The 19,257-nt window shown below is 39.7% G+C and overlaps 2 protein-coding genes across 4 annotated transcripts; both read right to left on the bottom strand.

The window, feature by feature from the left end:
- Nucleotides 1-524: 524 nt before the first annotated feature.
- LOC131359159 (fibrous sheath CABYR-binding protein-like) lies at nt 525-12,315 on the bottom strand. Of its 2 annotated transcripts, XM_058398810.1 has the most exons (17): nt 11,982-12,315; nt 11,723-11,830; nt 4,410-10,319; nt 4,145-4,232; nt 4,019-4,057; nt 3,665-3,792; nt 3,486-3,555; nt 3,233-3,360; nt 3,054-3,123; nt 2,804-2,928; nt 2,551-2,694; nt 2,379-2,421; nt 2,177-2,257; nt 1,339-1,451; nt 1,152-1,194; nt 810-928; nt 525-589 (listed from the first exon to the last, which is right to left on the bottom strand). In XM_058398810.1, exons 3-17 carry the CDS (start codon nt 4,455-4,457, stop codon nt 575-577), a joined length of 1,254 nt encoding a protein of 417 aa, XP_058254793.1. In that variant the 5' UTR covers nt 4,458-10,319; nt 11,723-11,830; nt 11,982-12,315; the 3' UTR covers nt 525-574. The 2 variants fall into 2 exon arrangements, with proteins under 2 accessions (XP_058254793.1, XP_058254794.1); XM_058398811.1 differs by having other exon boundaries at nt 1,339-1,436; nt 11,723-12,315.
- A 1,961-nt stretch (nt 12,316-14,276) lies between these two features.
- Nucleotides 14,277-18,810, bottom strand: LOC131359160 (fibrous sheath CABYR-binding protein-like). 2 transcript variants are annotated; one of them, XM_058398812.1, is made up of 15 exons: nt 18,206-18,810; nt 17,941-18,028; nt 17,815-17,853; nt 17,461-17,588; nt 17,282-17,351; nt 17,029-17,156; nt 16,850-16,919; nt 16,612-16,724; nt 16,365-16,502; nt 16,193-16,235; nt 15,991-16,071; nt 15,154-15,266; nt 14,967-15,009; nt 14,625-14,743; nt 14,277-14,404 (listed from the first exon to the last, which is right to left on the bottom strand). In XM_058398812.1, the coding sequence occupies exons 1-15, from the start codon at nt 18,251-18,253 to the stop codon at nt 14,390-14,392; spliced, it is 1,236 nt and encodes a 411-aa protein (XP_058254795.1). In that variant the 5' UTR covers nt 18,254-18,810; the 3' UTR covers nt 14,277-14,389. The 2 variants fall into 2 exon arrangements, with proteins under 2 accessions (XP_058254795.1, XP_058254796.1); XM_058398813.1 differs by having other exon boundaries at nt 15,154-15,251.
- Nucleotides 18,811-19,257: the final 447 nt, after the last annotated feature.

The following is a 19,257-nucleotide window of genomic DNA, read 5'->3' as shown; positions in this document are numbered from 1 at the left end:
GGTCAGATCTAACAGACGAGCTTCTGTTGCTCAAATTGCTGAAGAAGTTAATGCTGGTTCTGAAAGAAAGGTGTCAGAATACACAGAGCAGTTTGTTGCGTATGGGGCTGCATAGCCACAGACCAGTCAGGGTGCCCATGCTGACCCCTGTGCACCGCCTGAAAGCACCAACAATGAGCACGTGAGCATCAGAACTGGACCATGGAGCAATGGAAGAAGGTGGCCTGGTCTGATGAATCACATTTTCTTATTTGCTTTTTAAAAAGGTGTTTTTGTTATCTGATGATTAGTGAGAGTTTCTTGTTCCCCACCAAATCTCTCTCATTTGTCTGCAGAAATTAGAAACTTGTGGCAACATAGATAGATACAACTTTGTCATTGCAAAGTGCAGGTACATAACAATGAAATGACGACATCCTGAATATATACAATTATTCACTATATACTTTTATTTACATATAAAATCACTTTTTTAAATTTGTTTTTTTTTAATTAAAAAAGATTTTTAAAAAGATTTTAATAAAGACAGACGGTCCAGGAGTCTGGAAAATGGTGGGATGTTGTCCCCCCGGTGCTAACCATGGTGAAGCTAGAGGGGGAAAGAAACAATTGAGCTTCAGTTTTATAGTGTCATTAATTCACACAAAAATTATAGTTTAATGTTTAGATTAACATCAGTTTCATGAATCACATCATATTTCTGATTATGAAAGAGCCAGTGTAAAATATTAAATGAATGCTTGTTAGTGGTGAATTTAATGAACTAATATGAATGCCCACAGTTTTTGTAGTAGAGCCCAACATCTTACCTTAGCACGATTGCAGGGAGGTTCAAAACTCGAGAAGACATTCAGTGGAGCCCTTTTTTTCCTCTCAGATCTTGATTTAACTGATGGAGTTTGTGTCATCTCTCCAGAAGCAGGAGACCCTGTAAAGGAGAGAACAAATGCAGTGCAAAATAGAAAATAATAGCAAATTATGGAAAATGAAGTGGACATAAAAAGGCTTTATCATAATTGGCCCAAAACTTCTAGGCTTGTCGTGGTGAAACAATACAGTTTTGATTTGATATAGTTTGATTTGCATATGTAGATAATACAGAGCGTTTAGGACACTGAGAAACATCTAATAATTTTCATAAAAATATTTACCGTTGGCTGGGAGAACAGTGCAGGACTGCGGCTTCTCTTCTTTCTGTAAATGGAATATTGGATATCTTAAGATCTATCTATTCAGGTTCATTTGTTTCTATCTGTATGTTCTCATAATGTGAATATAACAGAAATCAAGAAAACGGGCATCTTCTCTCAAGGATTAATGATGTAGTGGACATTTCACCTTAAAACGTTTGCAGGGAGGTTGCTCAGCATCACTCCCTGAGTGTTTCCTCTTCACTCCAGGTCTCAAATCAGGTGTTGTAATTTCTTCCAGTTCTTCTGAAGAAGGAGATTCTGTACATCAGGGCACAAATCCAATCTCAAGAATGCACTGCAGATAACTTAGGGTGTTGTTAGACTAGGCCCAAAACAGTTAAGTCTTTGCCTACTACCAATTCTGAGCTTGTCTTAGGGAAGGATACAGGAAGCCTTTCTTGTCTATGATTTATAGCTATGCAGACCAGCCAGAGACATTCAAATGCTGCTGATGGATTTTTTTTTAACCTGCTCTCTATAACTATTCTCCAATTTCTACTGCCACAGAATTCTTTAATTTGTGTATATCTGTGCTAGAGATGTATTGAATCTTACAAACATTTCAGTGTATTCAACTATCTCCTAAAACTTGCATATGCAGACAATACAGGGCATTTCGTACACTGAGAAACAAAACTTGACTCTGCATCCAGAAAGCAGTTCTAGGCTTGTCTTGGTGAAAAAATGCAGGTTTGATTTGATATAGAAGAATTCCTTATTAAATGTGGATCAGCTTTGTGAAATGTGAAACAGCTTCTAAATACAGTGATGGACATGTCCGAGTTTGGTAAAGTGAGAACACCAGTTTTAAAAGGACCAGGAATGGTTTCTCTGGAAACAGCTCTCATAGTCCACCAAATATAATAAACTTTCAGAGCAGATATCACATATGACATTGTGCATTGTACTTAGAAGTGATATCTGCATGCATGTGAAGGTTTGATTTTATTATTTTAATTATTTCTTTTTTTATTTAAACTTACCAGCTGTTTCCAAATGGGTCTCCACACTGTCGTCCAGCCTCAGCTCCTCCAGGGCTTTGACGAATAACTCCATCTCATCATCTGTGCAAGAGATTCAGTGGATTTTACAAAACAGTTCAGTGTATTCAGCTCTCTAAAAACCTGCATATGCAGAGCACACTGGGCATTTAGGACACTGAGAAACTTCCATAAAAATATTTACCGTCGACTGGGAGAACAGTGCAGGACTGCGGCTTCTCTTCTTTCTGTAAATGGAACATTGGACATCTCAAGATCTATCTATTCAGGTTCATTTGTTTCTATCTATATGTTCTGTTAATTTGAATATAACAGAAATCGGGAAATCAGGATTAATGATGTCGTGGATGTTTCACCTTGAAACGTTTGCAGGGAGGTTGCTCAGCATCACTCCCTGAATGTTTTCTTTTCAGTCCCGGCCTTAAATCAGAAGGTGTTTCTTGTTTCTTGCATTCTTCACTGGACTGGGGCACTTCAGACTCAAAGCTTGAATCCACCAACTATAAAATAAATATTAGTTACCTCAGCCTATCTCAGACGGTCTATTCCAGAGAAAACAGAAGCATCTTTACTCAAGAATTAAAGATGTAGTAGAGTTTATCGTTTTACCTCCACACTACTGCAGGGAGGCAGCTCAGCATCACCTGAGCAGACACTCCCTGTGATCTCCATCATCAGTCCAGTATTTACATCAGATGATGGAATGTCCTGCACTTCCTCAGAAGCAGGAGACTCTGTAGAGCAGAGAACAAATCCAATTTGAGTAAGTATTAGCGATAACTAAGGGAATTGTTACACTGGGCCTAACTACTTAAGTCTACTCCTTCACATAAACTCTATTCTTCACTTAAATGTTTACCTTCCTCTGGGAGAACAGTGCACTCTCCACTGGACTGGGGCACTTCATGTTCACAGATGGAATCCACCAACTATAAAATAAATATTAGTTCCCTTAGTCTATCTCAGACTGTCTATTCCAGAGAAAACAGGCGCATCTTCACTCAAAAATTAAAGATGTAGTAGAGTTTATCGTTTTACCTCCACACTACTGCAGGGAGGCTGCTCAGCATCACCTGAGCAGACACTCCCTGTGATCTCCATCATCAGTGCAGGACTCACACAAGAAGATGATGGAATGTCCTGCACTTCCTCAGAAGCAGGAGACTCTGTAAAGCAGAGCACAAATCCAGTTTGAGTAAGTATTAGCGATAACTAAGGGTGTTGTTACACTGGGCCTAACTACATAAGTCTACTCCTTCACTTAAAATTTTATCTTCACTTAAATATTTACCTTTCTGTAGGAGATCAGTGCGCTCTTCATTGGACTGGGGCACTTGAGGCTCAAAACTGGAATCCACCAACTATAAAATAAATATTAGTTACCTCAGCCTATCTCAGACTGTCTATTCCAGAGAAAACAGGCGCATCTTCACTCAGGAATTAAAGATGTAGTAGAGTTCAACATTTTACTTCCACACTACTGCAGGGAGGTTGCTCAGCATCACCTGAGCAGACACTCCCTGAGCTCTCCATCATCAGTGTAGGACTCACAACAGAAGCTGATGGAATCTCCTTTGCTTCCTCAGAAGCAGGGGACTCTGTAAAACAGGGCACAAATGCAATTTGGGAATGCGTTAGAGATAATTAAGGGTGTTGTTAAAGAGGGCCTAAAAACCTGGACAGATTCAAGATTCATTCAAATGCACAAGACATTCAAATGCTGCTGATGGAATTTGTTTGAATTGCTTTGTCCTACATTTCTACTTCTTTTACTACTAATTGTATTCCTTAATTTTTTTTAGTAGAAGATGCAAGAATCCCTACCTGTCTTGTTGGTCTCCTTCCCCACATCAGAAAGTTGACCTACAAGCAACGATGCAGGAAAATAATACAGGGCATTTCGGGCATTAAAAACATGGACATTTAGTTAATCTTCACTTGGATTTTTACTTCTGGCTTGGGGAAATAGATGGCTTCGGTTGAGTCGCACTCTCTTTGGCTTCACGTCCTGACTCTGGCCGTTGTCTGGCTGATTTTTCTGTGTGACATAGTAAATTGTGTTGTTAGTGAAATTTCACATGACATCTTAAAGATTGTAGATTCGTGTCAAAACATGTTTCATAACCCTCACAGAGCACATGCATTTCAGCAGGAGAATCAATTCAACGTTCATTAGAGAGTTTTAAAATGTTTAGATTAAATAAAGCTACACTACCTTAGACCATGTGGAAGTCTTACGGCAGTTGTGTTGCTTGTCGCTCATGGCTGCTCTTTAGTTCTTCTACAGGATCATTTGGAGTTCCATAAATAAAAAGAAAGGAAGAAGAATTCATTGGTTTTTACTTATTCTACTAATTATATATGAAGCTAAAATAAAACATCACACAGACAGTACAGCTGCTGTTTTATGTGCAAGTGAATTATTCTTACAAATCTGTATAACCTAGGTTCCTAAGAAATCCTCTCACTGTCCGGTCTTGTGGGCATGGAATAACTAAGAGTTCACCTACTACAGGCTACATGGTTTAAAATATCTGGAATATCTGATTGTAAAATCACATTTATTTATCCAGATGGCTATTTTCCTACTACTGTATCACATTATTTAATTAACTATTCATTTTATGTGAGAAGACTCTACTCACATATGCCTGTTAATACCAGGTCTTAGACGTGAACATGGTACAGGTGTCAATTAACGTTATTCTGAGTAGTCAAGGCACACAAGGGGAACATGGGGGCTGGAAAATAGCAGGACTTTACAACAAACTGAAACCTGATAAAACACTTTACCACGCAGATGTTGAAATGTGTGTGTGTCAGTGTTTACAGGGCACAGGCATTTGTGCATGGACACTACACAAGAAAAAGGACCATTACATAATGACCGGGTCTGTGAAATGTTTCCTATATAAAATGCTTAAAAATAAAAACATATACATGACAGCAGAAGAAAATATTAAGTACTATAGCAGGACAGTCTGACTTGGTAACTCATACAGAAAAACTAAAGTGTGCTGGACACGCCTGTGTCCTGGGAATAAACAAGTTTTAAAGAAATGACCAGAGAGGATCTAAGCAGATTGACAGAAACTTCTCTACAGATTCAGAAGGAAAAAAGTTCAGATTCAGCACTAGTCAATATTTCAGTATTTAGTAACTAATGCTTTGGTGTGTGATGGACAATTGGGGTATTTGTGCAGTAATCTTATTCTGCTTTACATTAAAAGAAAGAAGCTATGAAGAAGAAATGTTACTTGGTGAATATGAAGAATAAACGTTGTGTTATTGTGTTGCTGTATAACATCAGTAATGTTAATATAGACTGCTGCTCCAGAGTTACTCATTACGTTAGCTTACTTAGCTAACTAAAGCCTAACTAGCCATGCAGGACCTATTTAACATAAGGACAGATTTATTCCCCTACACAATAAAAAATCATTCTTCGTGTGTTAGATCCTTCATTCTACCGATCCAACATTAGATTGATATGAAAGAAAATGGTCATTATGATGACCCCAGGACGTGCTGACCTCTACATGTTTCCTCAAGTATGATGTTTAATTCTTGTAAGAAGAAATCGTGTGTTAGTGAGGCAGAGCGAGTAGCTACTTAAAACAAACCCCGCAGGTCAGACCACTGGTCATGGGTGTGCGGGTAGAGGGATGTGGTCAGGGTTTTCCTCCATCGTAGGCTACAGTATTTCAGGCTCGGACACTGCAGTGTTAATGCTCTAGGGAAACGTGTGCGCGCGCTGCATTTTTAATGAAATGTAAAAGATACGTTGGTTCAAAAATCATGCGCGCGCTGCAGCTCGGTTTTCTGGGCTGTGATTGGACAACTGGGTTTTAAATACGAGTAACGGGAGATTTTTCATAATGTAGAGGAGTGAAAAGAAAAAGTCTTATAGTTTGGTAAAATACAGAAACTGGAAAAAGATCCAACGACAGACATTCTGGCAGTTTTATTTGAGTCAACATCGGTCACAAAATGTACAATAACCCTAAATGACCCCCATGCTCTTCTGTAAATATCCACATCAGACTGAAATGAAAAGCAGGCCAGGAGAAATGGACTGGAAATGTAGCTGTTTTTCAATGATCATTGGATTTAGGCTGAGATTTTCTTCACTTAACACACATTTCTGAAAGCAGATTTCTTCTAAAGCACAAATACAGTTTTTTTCCTCAAATGTTTTTACTTACCCAACAATGTGGTAGCTAAAAACAGGTGAACTGCAGAAGAAGAAGTAGAAGAAGAAGTAGGCAAAGTCGCAGATTTTATACTAAAGTTTAGCAAAAAGTCGCGGTGTACAGCAGATCGATGTGCAGTGTGTCTCTTCTCTCCTACGTGTCGTGCTTAAAGAATTCGGAACAGAATTCGGAACACTACATTCTTGTTGCCATCACGACGTATTACATCACTACATTCTTGTTGCCATCACGACAAATGACATCACTACAGTCTACAACTTGCAAAAGCCTCAAAATGTTTGTGTACATTTAAGCCACACTTTCAGCTGTATGTATTTTTTAGAACATTAGAAAATAATATTTCAAACCAAGTGGCATTTATTTTAATGAACGATTCCAAAGGCACACTTTTCAAGCAAAATGTTTCCCCTAATAGATTATGTAAAAGTAATAGATATTACTATTGTCTCAATACATGCTGACCTACAATCCAGTATTATACTGTAAGAGATGGGTGGTAATCTTATTCCCATGGCCTATACACCACATGTACGGAACATTGGGCCTAATCTGTGTGATTTGTTTAAGTGCGATACATTGGGACAGTCTGGCTGATGTAAAGAAAACAACTGGGCAGGAAGTAGACCAGTGCTATAAAAGTGATCTGACTGGCACTAAGGGGAGGTGTGCTTGTGTCTACAATTACTTTCCAATTATAGTTGAATTTAATAGAAACACCTGTACATGTACTCATTTATAAAGTCATCCATTCAGCCAATCATGTAGCAGCACCACAATGCATAAAATCTTGCATCATCTGTTAATGTCACATAAAGTGAACTCTCCTGGCATGTCCTCCTGGAAATTCAGAGAGAGGACAGAGGGAGAGAGAGAGAGAGAGAGAGAGAGAGAGAGAGAGAAAATAGACAGGAAGTTAAACTTGTTCATTTGAACTCAGGTGCAAAAAGCAGCTCATCATTTAAAACAGTGCACACGGCTCCCCCATAACACCACATCAGCTGGAACTTTTCATGGTCATTCATACTTTTATAGAAACTAAAATCAACAAAGACCCTTGATTTGACCAGTCTTTGTAAAATTACAGTAACATCATGTTGTGTGTTCTGTGTCACTTTGTTTCTTCTGCTGGTGTAGATGGCCAGTTTCGCCTGGCCCAGAATAAAATTGACCAGCTGACACTTGAACCTTTCTTTTCTGAAACCTGTGGGGAAATAAACATATTAAAACACTCAAAAACACTTGCTAAAACTCTAAAAAGTGGACTAAGCCCAAAACAGTTCATAAGAGCATGAAATACTGTCTCCCTCTGTAAACAAAAAGGACACTCATGTGACCTCTGGGTTTAAAATACAGATAAAAGCGTTTACAGAGACAGTGCCATGTAGTATTCTCCACTGCAGGTCACCTGTTCTTTTCGTTAACGGTGGTTTGTAGAACGTTCGCCACTCTGGCTTTACATCATCTTTCAGCCCAAGGACACTGCGCCAGGGCGTAAACTTTCACACACAGTTTGTAGAGGCTCTTACCCGAGGCTGTGTTAAGGCCAATAGCTGTTCCTTCCCCATCTCCCAAAAGGGGACCTGAGACCTCAGACAGATTGGGTACAATAGGTAGGACTGGATTGGGCTCACCCTCCTCAGAGCTGACCACCCCAGCGCAGTAGTTCCTGAGCTGCATGCCACATGTCACAGTCCTCGCGGAGACCAACGCTCTAGTTAAGGCTGCAGAGATCATGCTTGTGACATCCAGCCGAGCGCCATGAATGAGAGGTTCTTTGAGAAGCCAGCTAAGTGACTAACAGTCCTCCCTCTGCACTCTGAAGTGGTTAAAAACTCCTTGATAAAAAGCCGGTTATTCAGCTAGGTTTAGTTGCTTTGAGTCCATTAAAAACAGTGACCTGTCCAGACCCCATTCTCCCACTGTGTGCAGTATTCCATTCACAGCTGCTCTCCATGAGAGGTTCTCTGGGCCAGTGAGGAGCTTCCGCACATAACAAAGATGAAATGCCACAGTCCTGCTGGATATAAATATTTAAAACCACCTGTTTTCCATGTTAAATTATCTGGGAGACATGGTTCCCCACCTTTCCAATCCCCAACTAAAATGGCTTCACTTTTGTTCCAGTTTATTTTGCAGAAGATATCACATTAAACTTTCTTATGACGTCAGATAAAATGTCAATATCTCTTTGTTCAGTCACCATAACAACAACATCATTGGCATAAGCTGAAACACAGTATGGGGTATTACACCTTGGTATTGACAGACCAGTAATATTGCTTATTATCTGACATAGCAATGGTTCTATGGCTAAGGCGTACAACATGCCAGACAGAGAGCAGCTTTGCCTAATACCCGTATGCACTTTAAAAGGTACAGATAAACCACCGTTAACTTTCAGCACGCTCTCAATGTCACTATACAGCACCTGGATCATGGCCTTGAACCCGGAGTTGAACCCAAATCGCTCTCCACAAATACTGGTGTTCAACCCGGTCGAAAGCCTTTTCTTGGTCCATAAAAATAAGACCAGACTTCAGCCCCAATAGCCTAGAGACATCCAAAATGTCGCGAATTAAGTGTATGTCGTCACGGATAGGCCTGCCAGGCACACAATACGTCTGGTCAAAGTGGATGATTTGCTCCATCACCTTCCCTATTTTTGTTGCTAATGCTTTTGAGAGCACCTTACAGTCTGTGCAGAGTAAGGAGACAGGGCGCCAGTTCCTGAGGTCAGTCTGATCGCCTTTCTTTCAGGGGCTACTCAGAGGCAGTCTGCCTTCATGAATGCTCGCCCTCAGCACTTCCAGCAAGTCCTGCCCTATCACTGACCAGAAAGCCTTGAAAAACTCAACCGAAAACCCATTGAAGCCAGGTGACCGCCCATTCTCCATGCTGTTGAGCGCAACCTCCAACTCCTTGAAGGTCAGCTCCCTGTACAGCTCCCTAGCTGACTCCTCAGTTATTTTAGGAAGATTCCTGACAAAATCTTCCTCCACCTCTGGCACAGCTGTGAGCTCACTCTCATACAGCTTTGAGTAGAAGCTGACTGTCTGCTTGCGAATTTCAGTAGGATCAGTTGCAAGCTCCCCTGAATCTGTTTGCAAAGCATGTATAAACCTTTTCTGTCCATTTTATTTCTCAAGAATAAAGAAGAACTTGGAAGGCGCATCCATCTCTGTTGCGCTTTTAAAGTGCGAGTGGACCAGCGTCCCCTGCACTGTTGTGTCCAACAACTCACCCAACGCATGTTTTTCTAGAGCTCTAAGTGATCTGGTGATGTCCTTAGTCACATTATGAGCGTACTGTTGACAAAATATTTGAATGTGCACTTTTGCCGCATCCCACCAATCTTGCAGTGATGTAAAAACTGGCTTCTGGAGCCTAAAAGTATCCCAAAAGGAAATAAAACTTTCTCTAAAATTAACATCATCTAAAAGAGTTGCATTAAAATGCCAGTATGCACTACATGGCTTTACATTGCTCTTCTTAAAAGTGCCCTGTACCCTGTGCAATTAATCATTTGGTTAAGTGTAACAGAGCTAAGCAGTCTATAAACAACCTTCAGTGTTTTTTTAATTTTGGTCACTATGGCCTTCAGACAATAAATTTCAGTTTTTACAAACACCGCATTAACTTTTTAACATCATGAACAAACTGTTCAGTGTCAGGGAAATTCAATATTCACTATAATATAAAGTCAATATTCACTGACCTTTTGCCCTTGGTCATGACGGGATCCAGCATGGAGGAGGCAGCAGCTACAGGCTTAACCACAGGAGGGTCAGCTGTAACAGACTCAGCCGCTGGAGAAACCGATACACTGTGAACATTTGGCCTGTTCTGCTCAGCCTGTCTGTCTGTCGCCCCGTTCGTTTCAACCTTCTCTGGACATGCACAAACCAAGTGTCCTGTTTCACCACAGTTAAAACATTTCATGCCAGAGTCAGTAGTCACAAACACAGTGTAATTGAAGCCATCCACACAAAATTTCATCGCTAAGTCTAGCTCCTGCACACCATTGTTCAGCACCATGTACACCAGTCTCTTAAAAGAGACTATACTTGAGTTTCTCAACTCTGGTGCTTTACTGCCCATGTGGATTTTCCTTATAGGAGAAACCATTTTACCATAGCGGGAGAGCTCTTTTGTGATTGTGTCGTTTTTCAGAAAAGGAGGACCGTTTGACAAAATGATTTTCTTTGATGGAGTACTGAGAGGAAGCACTGTTACCAGAGAATCATTAATGACCACTTTCTGTTTAACAATCTCATTAACCCTGAAAGCTAAATACAGAGATGTAGGTATACATTAATACTCTTTTCTGTTCTGGCACCGAGGTTGTGGAATGAACTTCCCTTCGAAGTCTGAAATGCTGGGTCACTGGCTATCTTCAAACGATGGATGAAGCACTTCCTGAAACGCTTACCCTAGCTCTTATTTTCCCTGTTTTTTAATTAACAAAATGTGCTACATTTCCTCCCAAAACAGTTTTTAGGCTGATGGTATCCTAAGTCGTTGACCTATAGAACCAGTGTTGATGTATTCATTGACAGAGACTTCAGAGTACTTTTGTACGTCTCTCTGAATAAGGGCGTCTACCAAATGCTAGAAATGTAAATGTAAATGAATAGTATCCACACTCATGGACAGTCAATTAAGGCTCTTTTAAAACTGTAGGAAAATATATGATATAAATCACATTCTGTAGCTCTATAGACTTTTTTATTGTTCTCAATATTATGAATAATAATACTGCTTTCATTTATTGTTCTCTTTTTAGTTTCTACTTAATATGAAAATAAACAACAAAAAATGTAAAATTGTTTTTGTGCCGGAGTAAACTTAAAAAAACGGTGATTTATTTTTTACCTCTTTGCATCTTGCAAGTCCTAACTGTGGAAAATTAATATCACCCAAGAGACTGGATATGCTTATACATAATTTATGCACAAAAGAGTAAAATCCAAGTGTAATTTCTCTGTCATAAACATTAACACTTTTTATGGCACAACGGGTACAGCATGTGTGCAAGATGTGCAGGAGTGTCTGTAACAGCAACACTAGGTGCTAACCAGTGGCGTAGCAAGTCAGCCACGGGCCCATAAGCAAAAAGATTTGTACGGGCCCCCTCCCACTCCAAGAGGCTATCCGAACCAAATACATTTTCCCAACCAAAATGGAAAAACAAGTCTAAACAAGTCTAAAATAAAGATCAAACACACTTTGCACCATAAATAATAATCTAGTGTGTGTATGCAAATACAAACGTGGCACGGTGGCCCAAAATGAAAAAAAAGAAAACAGTACTCACTCATAGCTGCACTCTCCAGGCCTTTCGTTCGGCAAATTGATCCACAATATCTTTGGTGTTCAGTTTCGGAATGGCAAGTCCGGACAATCTGTTCTGCGCCATGGTGCTCTGCAAATAATTTTTTATTAGCTTCAGTTTAGAAAAGGAGCGCTCTGCTGAAGCAACAGTAACTGGGGATGGAAAGAAATAGAACTAATGAGGTGCAGATGTCGCTGAAGCTGGATGCGATAGAGTTGTTCTCCACAATCAAAAAATTTACCAGATCCTGAACTGTTGTTATCCCAGAACTGTGTTTGAAAGGCTGCACGGAATGCGATCAGTTGTCCTGGAAGGGCTGGCGACAAGTCTTCGCTGTATCTTTCCACTAACCTCTGTGCCCCTTCAAAAATAGCGGTCTTGTCCTCAGTTGCAAGTACATGTGGCTGGACCTCATCGGTGTCACGCGCAGTAGGTTGACACGAAAAACTGTCTATTTTTGGTAGTTTTTGATTCACGACAAACTCTCTCCTTTCTCTTCAAAACACCACTTTTATGTTTGTATTTGTCCATCTTTATTAGCTAGCTAGTGCGAACCTCTTACGCAGCACTTTAGCGCGGCAGCTCACGTAGTTTAAAAACAATGACGCTGCAGTTCTACGGCAGCCGCGGAGTGCAAAATATAAAAAATACAATAAATTATTTTACCTTCCATGCACTTGACTCACGGACAATAAAATATGCAAATTAAATTTATCATATTAAGAATTTGTTCCCTTGTTTCCCCAATCCACCCCGGACCCATATGCACGTGCATACCCAGACGCTACGCCACTGCTTGCACCTCTTATTTCATTCCTTATTTATGCCAGCACTACTGAATGTATAATTCTTTGTTTATTTATTTAATTTATTTTTGCCTCTCTTCTCTTCTCTTCTCTTCTCTTCTCTTCTCTTCTCTTCTCTTCTCTTCTCTTCTCTTCTCTTCTTGTTCTCTCATCTCTCATTCTCTTATCTGTCTTGCTGCTTGTATGTATCTTGTCTACTTCATGCTCTTGGTGAATTTTCTATCCTATTTCTTTGAGGGTGGAATCATCCGAGAGTATCTCCGAAACTTGACTTGAGCAAAACGGTCAGTCACCATACTAGTAGTTATAGTGCTGAGAATTCCTTTTTCAATAGACAGAACAGCCGAATGAAGGAGTCTGTTTTGGCCCATTGTTAACCTAAGTCATATATGTATTTTAACTTAAATACTGCATTAGTTGAATAATAGAAAGTCATGATGTTCAGACTATAATGTCTTTAACAGTTAATATTTTATTTAAATCTTTAGGCTTATTTCATTTAAGGCTATTGTACATTCTGGGTATGGAATAATATTCAAAAGGGTCCTATATGTCATGGGTTTTCAGAATCAAAGACAGTGGGCCTCCTTTTTGACTTTTATCAACTGTGTTAACATTAAAAAATTAAAAGTTAGGCTATTATCTGAATAATAAGATTGTTGTGTTTTCTGACAGTTTTTTTTATTGCTGTCGCGCTGTAATGTATTTTAGTCACGTGGTGCGAAAGCGGCGCGGCGCAGACCGACAGGTGTATGACATTAAAGTATTTTGGCCTGTCCGCGTGTGCGAGCGTGTGCGCGCGCGCGTGCGGAGAGAGATGTCAGTAAACGGCAACAGTGCTCAACTAAAACGATCAACATTTATTAATTCCTCTAAACACCGCTGGCAAAATTAGGGATAAAACATTCGGGGCTCGATTAGCCCTAGCGACGCCTCTGCATATATACAGACACAGATCAGCCATAACATTGTGACCGCTGACAGGTGACGTGAATAACACTGATTATCTCCTCATCATGGCTCCTGTTAGTGGGTGGGATATATTAGGGAGCAAATGAACATTTTGTTCTCAAAGAAGCAGGAAAAATGGGCAAAGGATTTGAGCGAGATTGACGAAGGGCCAAATTGTGATGGCTAAACAGCTGGATAAGAGCATCTCCAAAACTGCAGCTCTTGTGGGGTGTTCCCGGTCTGCAGTGGTCAGTATCTATCAAAAGTGGTCCAAGGAAGGAACAGTGGGAAACCAGAGACAGAATCAGAGGCGGCCAAGGCCCATTGATGCAGGTGGGGAGTGAAGGCTGGCCCGTGTGATCAGATCCAACAGACGAGCTTCTGTTGCTCAAATTCCTGAAGAAGTTAATGCTGGTTCTGAAAGACAGGTGTCAGAATACACAGAGCAGTTTGTTGCGTATGGGGCTGCATAGCCACAGACCAGTCAGGGTGCCCATGCTGACCCCTGTGCACCGCCTGAAAGCACCAACAATGAGCACGTGAGCATCAGAACTGGACCATGGAGCAATGGAAGAAGGTGGCCTGGTCTGATGAATCACATTTTCTTATTTGCTTTTTAAAAAGGTGAGTTTCTTGTTCCCCACCAAATCTCTCTCATTCTCATTTGTCTGCAGAAATTAGAAACTTGTGGCCACATACTGTAGATAGATACAACTTTATTTTCATTGCAAAGTACAGGTACATAACAATGAAATGACGACATTCAGAATATATACAATTACACTTTTATTTACAAATAAAATCACTTTATTTGTTTTTTAATTTAAAAAGATTTTAATAAAGACAGATGGTCCAGGAGTCTGGAAAATGGTGGGATGTTGTCCCCCCGGTGCTAACCATGGTGAAGCTAGAGGGGGAAAGAAACAATTGAGCTTCAGTTTTATAGTGTCATTAATTCACACAAAAATTATAGTTTAATGTTTAGATTAACATCAGTTTCATGAATCACATCATATTTCTGATTATGAAAGAGCCAGTGTAAAATATTAAATGAATGCTTGTTAGTGGTGAATTTAATGAACTAATATGAATGCCCACAGTTTTTGTAGTAGAGCCCAACATCTCACCTTAGCACGCTTGCAGGGAGGTTCAAAACTCGAGAAGACACTCAGTGGAGCCCTTTTTTTCCTCTCAGATCTTGATTTAACTGATGGAGTTTGTGTCATCTCTCCAGAAGCAGGAGACCCTGTAAAGGAGAGAACAAATGCAGTGCAAAATAGAAAATAATAGCAAATTATGGAAAATGAAGTGGACATAAAAAGGCTTTATCATAATTGGCCCAAAACTTCTAGGCTTGTCGTGGTGAAACAATACAGTTTTGATCTGATATAGTTTGATTTGCATATGTAGATAATACAGAGCGTTTAGGACACTGAGAAACATCTAATAATTTTCATAAAAATATTTACCGTTGGCTGGGAGAACAGTGCAGGACTGCGGCTTCTCTTCTTTCTGTAAATGGAATATTGGATATCTTAAGATCTATCTATTCAGGTTCATTTGTTTCTATCTGTATGTTCTCTTAATGTGAATATAACAGAAATCAAGAAAACGGGCATCTTCTCTCAAGGATTAATGATGTAGTGGACATTTCACCTTAAAACGTTTGCAGGGAGGTTGCTCAGCATCACTCCCTGAGTGTTTCCTCTTCACTCCAGGTCTCAAATCAGGTGTTGTAATTTCTTCCAGTTCTTCTGAAGAAGGAGATTCTGTACATCAGGGCACAAATCCAATCTCAAGAATGCACTGCAGATAACTTAGGGTGTTGTTAGACTAGGCCCAAAACAGTTAAGTCTTTGCCTACTACCAATTCTGAGCTTGTCTTAGGGAAGGATACAGGAAGCCTTTCTTGTCTATGATTTATAGCTATGCAGACCAGCCAGAGACATTCAAATGCTGCTGATGGATTTTTTTTTACCTGCTCTCTATAACTATTCTCCAATTTCTACTGCCACAGAATTCTTTAATTTGTGTATATCTGTGCTAGAGATGTATTGAATCTTACAAACATTTCAGTGTATTCAACTATCTCCTAAAACTTGCATATGCAGACAATACAGGGCATTTCGTACACTGAGAAACAAAACTTGACTCTGCATCCAGAAAGCAGTTCTAGGCTTGTCTTGGTGAAAAAATGCAGGTTTGATTTGATATAGAAGAATTCCTTATTAAATGTGGATCAGCCTTGTGAAATGTGAAACAGCTTCTAAATACAGTGATGGACATGTCCGAGTTTGGTAAAGTGAGAACACCAGTTTTAAAAGGACCAGGAATGGTTTCTCTGGAAACAGCTCTCATAGTCCACCAAATATAATAAACTTTCAGAGCAGATATCACATATGACATTGTGCATTGTACTTAGAAGTGATATCTGCATGCATGTGAAGGTTTGATTTTATTATTTTAATTATTTCTTTTTTTATTTCAACTTACCAGCTGTTTCCAAATGGGTCTCCACACTGTCGTCCAGCCTCAGCTCCTCCAGGGCTTTGACGAATAACTCCATCTCATCATCTGTGCAAGAGATTCAGTGGATTTTACAAAACAGTTCAGTGTATTCAGCTCTCTAAAAACCTGCATATGCAGAGCACACTGGGCATTTAGGACACTGAGAAACTTCCATAAAAATATTTACCGTCGACTGGGAGAACAGTGCAGGACTGCGGCTTCTCTTCTTTCTGTAAATGGAACATTGGACATCTCAAGATCTATCTATTCAGGTTCATTTGTTTCTATCTATATGTTCTGTTAATTTGAATATAACAGAAATCGGGAAATCAGGATTAATGATGTCGTGGATGTTTCACCTTGAAACGTTTGCAGGGAGGTTGCTCAGCATCACTCCCTGAATGTTTTCTTTTCAGTCCCGGCCTTAAATCAGAAGGTGTTTCTTGTTTCTTGCATTCTTCACTGGACTGTTCAGGTTCAGAACTGGAATCCACCAACTATAAAACAAATATTAGTTACCTCAGCCTATCTCGAACTGTCTATTCCAGAGAAAACAGAAGCATCTTTACTCAAGAATTAAAGATGTAGTAGAGTTCAACGTTTTACCTCCACACTACTGCAGGGAGGCAGCTCAGCATCACCTGAGCTCTCCATCTTCATTCCAGGACTCACATCAGAAGCTGACGAAATCTCCTGCGCTTCCTCAGAAGCAGGAGACTCTGTAAAGCAGAGCACAAATCCAATTTGAGTAAGCATTAGAGATAACTAAGGGAATTGTTACACTGGGCCTAAATACTGAAGTCTACTCCTTCACATAAACTCTATTCTTCACTTAAATGTTTACCTTCCTCTGGGAGAACAGTGCACTCTCCGCTGAACTGGGGCACTTCAGACTCAAAGCTTGAATCCACCAACTATAAAATAAATATTAGTTACCTCAGCCTATCTCAGACTGTCTATTCCAGAGAAAACAGAAGCATCTTTACTCAAGAATTAAAGATGTAGTAGAGTTTATCATTTTACCTCCACACTACTGCAGGGAGGCAGCTCAGCATCACCTGAGCAGACACTCCCTGTGATCTCCATCATCAGTCCAGTATTTACAACAGATGATGATGGAATGTCCTGCACTTCCTCAGAAGCAGGAGACTCTGTAGAGCAGAGCACAAATCCAATTTGAGTAAGTATTAGAGATAACTAAGGGAATTGTTACACTGGGCCTAACTACTTAAGTCTACTTCTTCACATAAACTCTATTCTTCACTTAAATGTTTACCTTCCTCTGGGAGAACAGTGCACTCTCCACTGGACTGGGGCACTTCATGTTCACAGATGGAATCCACCAACTATAAAATAAATATTAGTTCCCTTAGTCTATCTCAGACTGTCTATTCCAGAGAAATCAGGCGCATCTTCACTCAGGAATTAAAGATGTAGTAGAGTTCAACATTTTACCTCCACACTACTGCAGGGAGGTTGCTCAGCATCACCTGAGCAGACACTCCCTGAGCTCTCCATCATCAGTGTAGGACTCACAACAGAAGCTGATGGAATCTCCTTTGCTTCCTCAGAAGCAGGGGACTCTGTAAAACAGGGCACAAATGCAATTTGGGAATGCGTTAGAGATAATTAAGGGTGTTGTTAAAGAGGGCCTAAAAACCTGGACAGATTCAAGATTCATTCAAATGCACAAGACATTCAAATGCTGCTGATGGAATTTGTTTGAATTGCTTTGTCCTACATTTCTACTTCTTTTACTACTAATTGTATTCCTTAATTTTTTTTAGTAGAAGATGCAAGAATCCCTACCTGTCTTGTTGGTCTCCTTCCCCACATCAGAAAGTTGACCTACAAGCAACGATGCAGGAAAATAATACAGGGCATTTCGGGCATTAAAAACATGGACATTTAGTTAATCTTCACTTGGATTTTTACTTCTGGCTTGGGGAAATAGATGGCTTCGGTTGAGTCGCACTCTCTTTGGCTTCACGTCCTGACTCTGGCCGTTGTCTGGCTGATTTTTCTGTGTGACACAGTAAATTGTGTTGTTAGTGAAATTTCACATGACATCTTAAAGATTGTAGATTCGTGTCAAAACATGTTTCATAACCCTCACAGAGCACATGCATTTCAGCAGGAGAATCAATTCAACGTTCATTAGAGAGTTTTAAAATGTTTAGATTAAATAAAGCTACACTACCTTAGACCATGTGGAAGTCTTACGGCAGTTTTGTTGCTTGTCGCTCATGGCTGCTCTTTAGTTCTTCTACAGGATCATTTGGAGTTCCATAAATAAAAAGAAAGGAATAAGAATTCATTGGTTTTTACTTATTCTACTAATTATATATGAAGCTAAAATAAAACATCACACAGACAGTACAGCTGCTGTTTTATGTGCAAGTGAATTATTCTTACAAATCTGTATAACCTAGGTTCCTAAGAAATCCTCTCACTGTCCGGTCTTGTGGGCATGGAATAACTAAGAGTTCACCTACTACAGGCTACATGGTTTAAAATATCTGGAATATCTGATTGTAAAATCACATTTATTTATCCAGATGGCTATTTTCCTACTACTGTATCACATTATTTAATTAACTATTCATTTTATGTGAGAAGACTCTACTCACATATGCCTGTTAATACCAGGTCTTAGACGTGAACACGGTACAGGTGTCAATTAACGTTATTCTGAGTAGTCAAGGCACACAAGGGGAACATGGGGGCTGGAAAATAGCAGGACTTTACAACAAACTGAAACCTGATAAAACACTTTACCATGCAGATGTTGAAATGTGTGTGTGTCAGTGTTTACAGGGCACAGGCATTTGTGCATGGACACTACACAAGAAAAAGAACCATTACATAATGACCGGGTCTGTGAAATGTTTCCTATATAAAATGCTTAAAAATAAAAACATATACATGACAGCAGAAGAAAATATTAAGTACTATAGCAGGACAGTCTGACTTGGTAACTCATACAGAAAAACTAAGGTGTGCTGGACATGCCTGTGTCCTGGGAATAAACAAGTTTTAAAGAAATGACCAGAGAGGATCTAAGCAGATTGACAGAAACTTCTCTACAGATTCAGAAGGAAAAAAGTTCAGATTCAGCACTAGTCAATATTTCAGTATTTAGTAACTAATGCTTTGGTGTGTGATGGACAATTGGGGTATTTGTGCAGTAATCTTATTCTGCTTTACATTAAAAGAAAGAAGCTATGAAGAAGAAATGTTACTTGGTGATCT

Source organism: Hemibagrus wyckioides, linkage group LG09 (assembly GCF_019097595.1).
Source record: "Hemibagrus wyckioides isolate EC202008001 linkage group LG09, SWU_Hwy_1.0, whole genome shotgun sequence".
In the NCBI taxonomy this organism is placed as follows: Eukaryota; Metazoa; Chordata; class Actinopteri; order Siluriformes; family Bagridae; genus Hemibagrus; species Hemibagrus wyckioides.
The sequence above is the reverse complement of the archived record's forward strand: the minus strand, read 5'-3'. Positions and strand labels throughout refer to the sequence as shown.

Bases quoted from the DNA above. Each gene is read 5' to 3' on its own strand.
- LOC131359159 (XM_058398810.1), bottom strand. From the start codon at position 4,457: ATGAGCGACAAGCAACACAACTGCCGTAAGACTTCCACATGGTCTAAG. The intron at 4,233-4,409 runs GTAGTGTAGCTT...TATGTCACACAG, and splicing joins AGACTTCCACATGGTCTAAG to AAAAATCAGCCAGACAACGG. The intron at 2,929-3,053 runs GTAAACATTTAA...TCTGCTCTACAG, and splicing joins CACTGTTCTCCCAGAGGAAG to AGTCTCCTGCTTCTGAGGAA.
- LOC131359160 (XM_058398812.1), bottom strand. From the start codon at position 18,253: ATGAGCGACAAGCAACAAAACTGCCGTAAGACTTCCACATGGTCTAAG. The intron at 17,589-17,814 runs GTAGGGATTCTT...CCTGTTTTACAG, and splicing joins GAAGGAGACCAACAAGACAG to AGTCCCCTGCTTCTGAGGAA. The intron at 17,352-17,460 runs GTAAAATGTTGA...TTTATTTTATAG, and splicing joins CTCCCTGCAGTAGTGTGGAG to TTGGTGGATTCCATCTGTGA.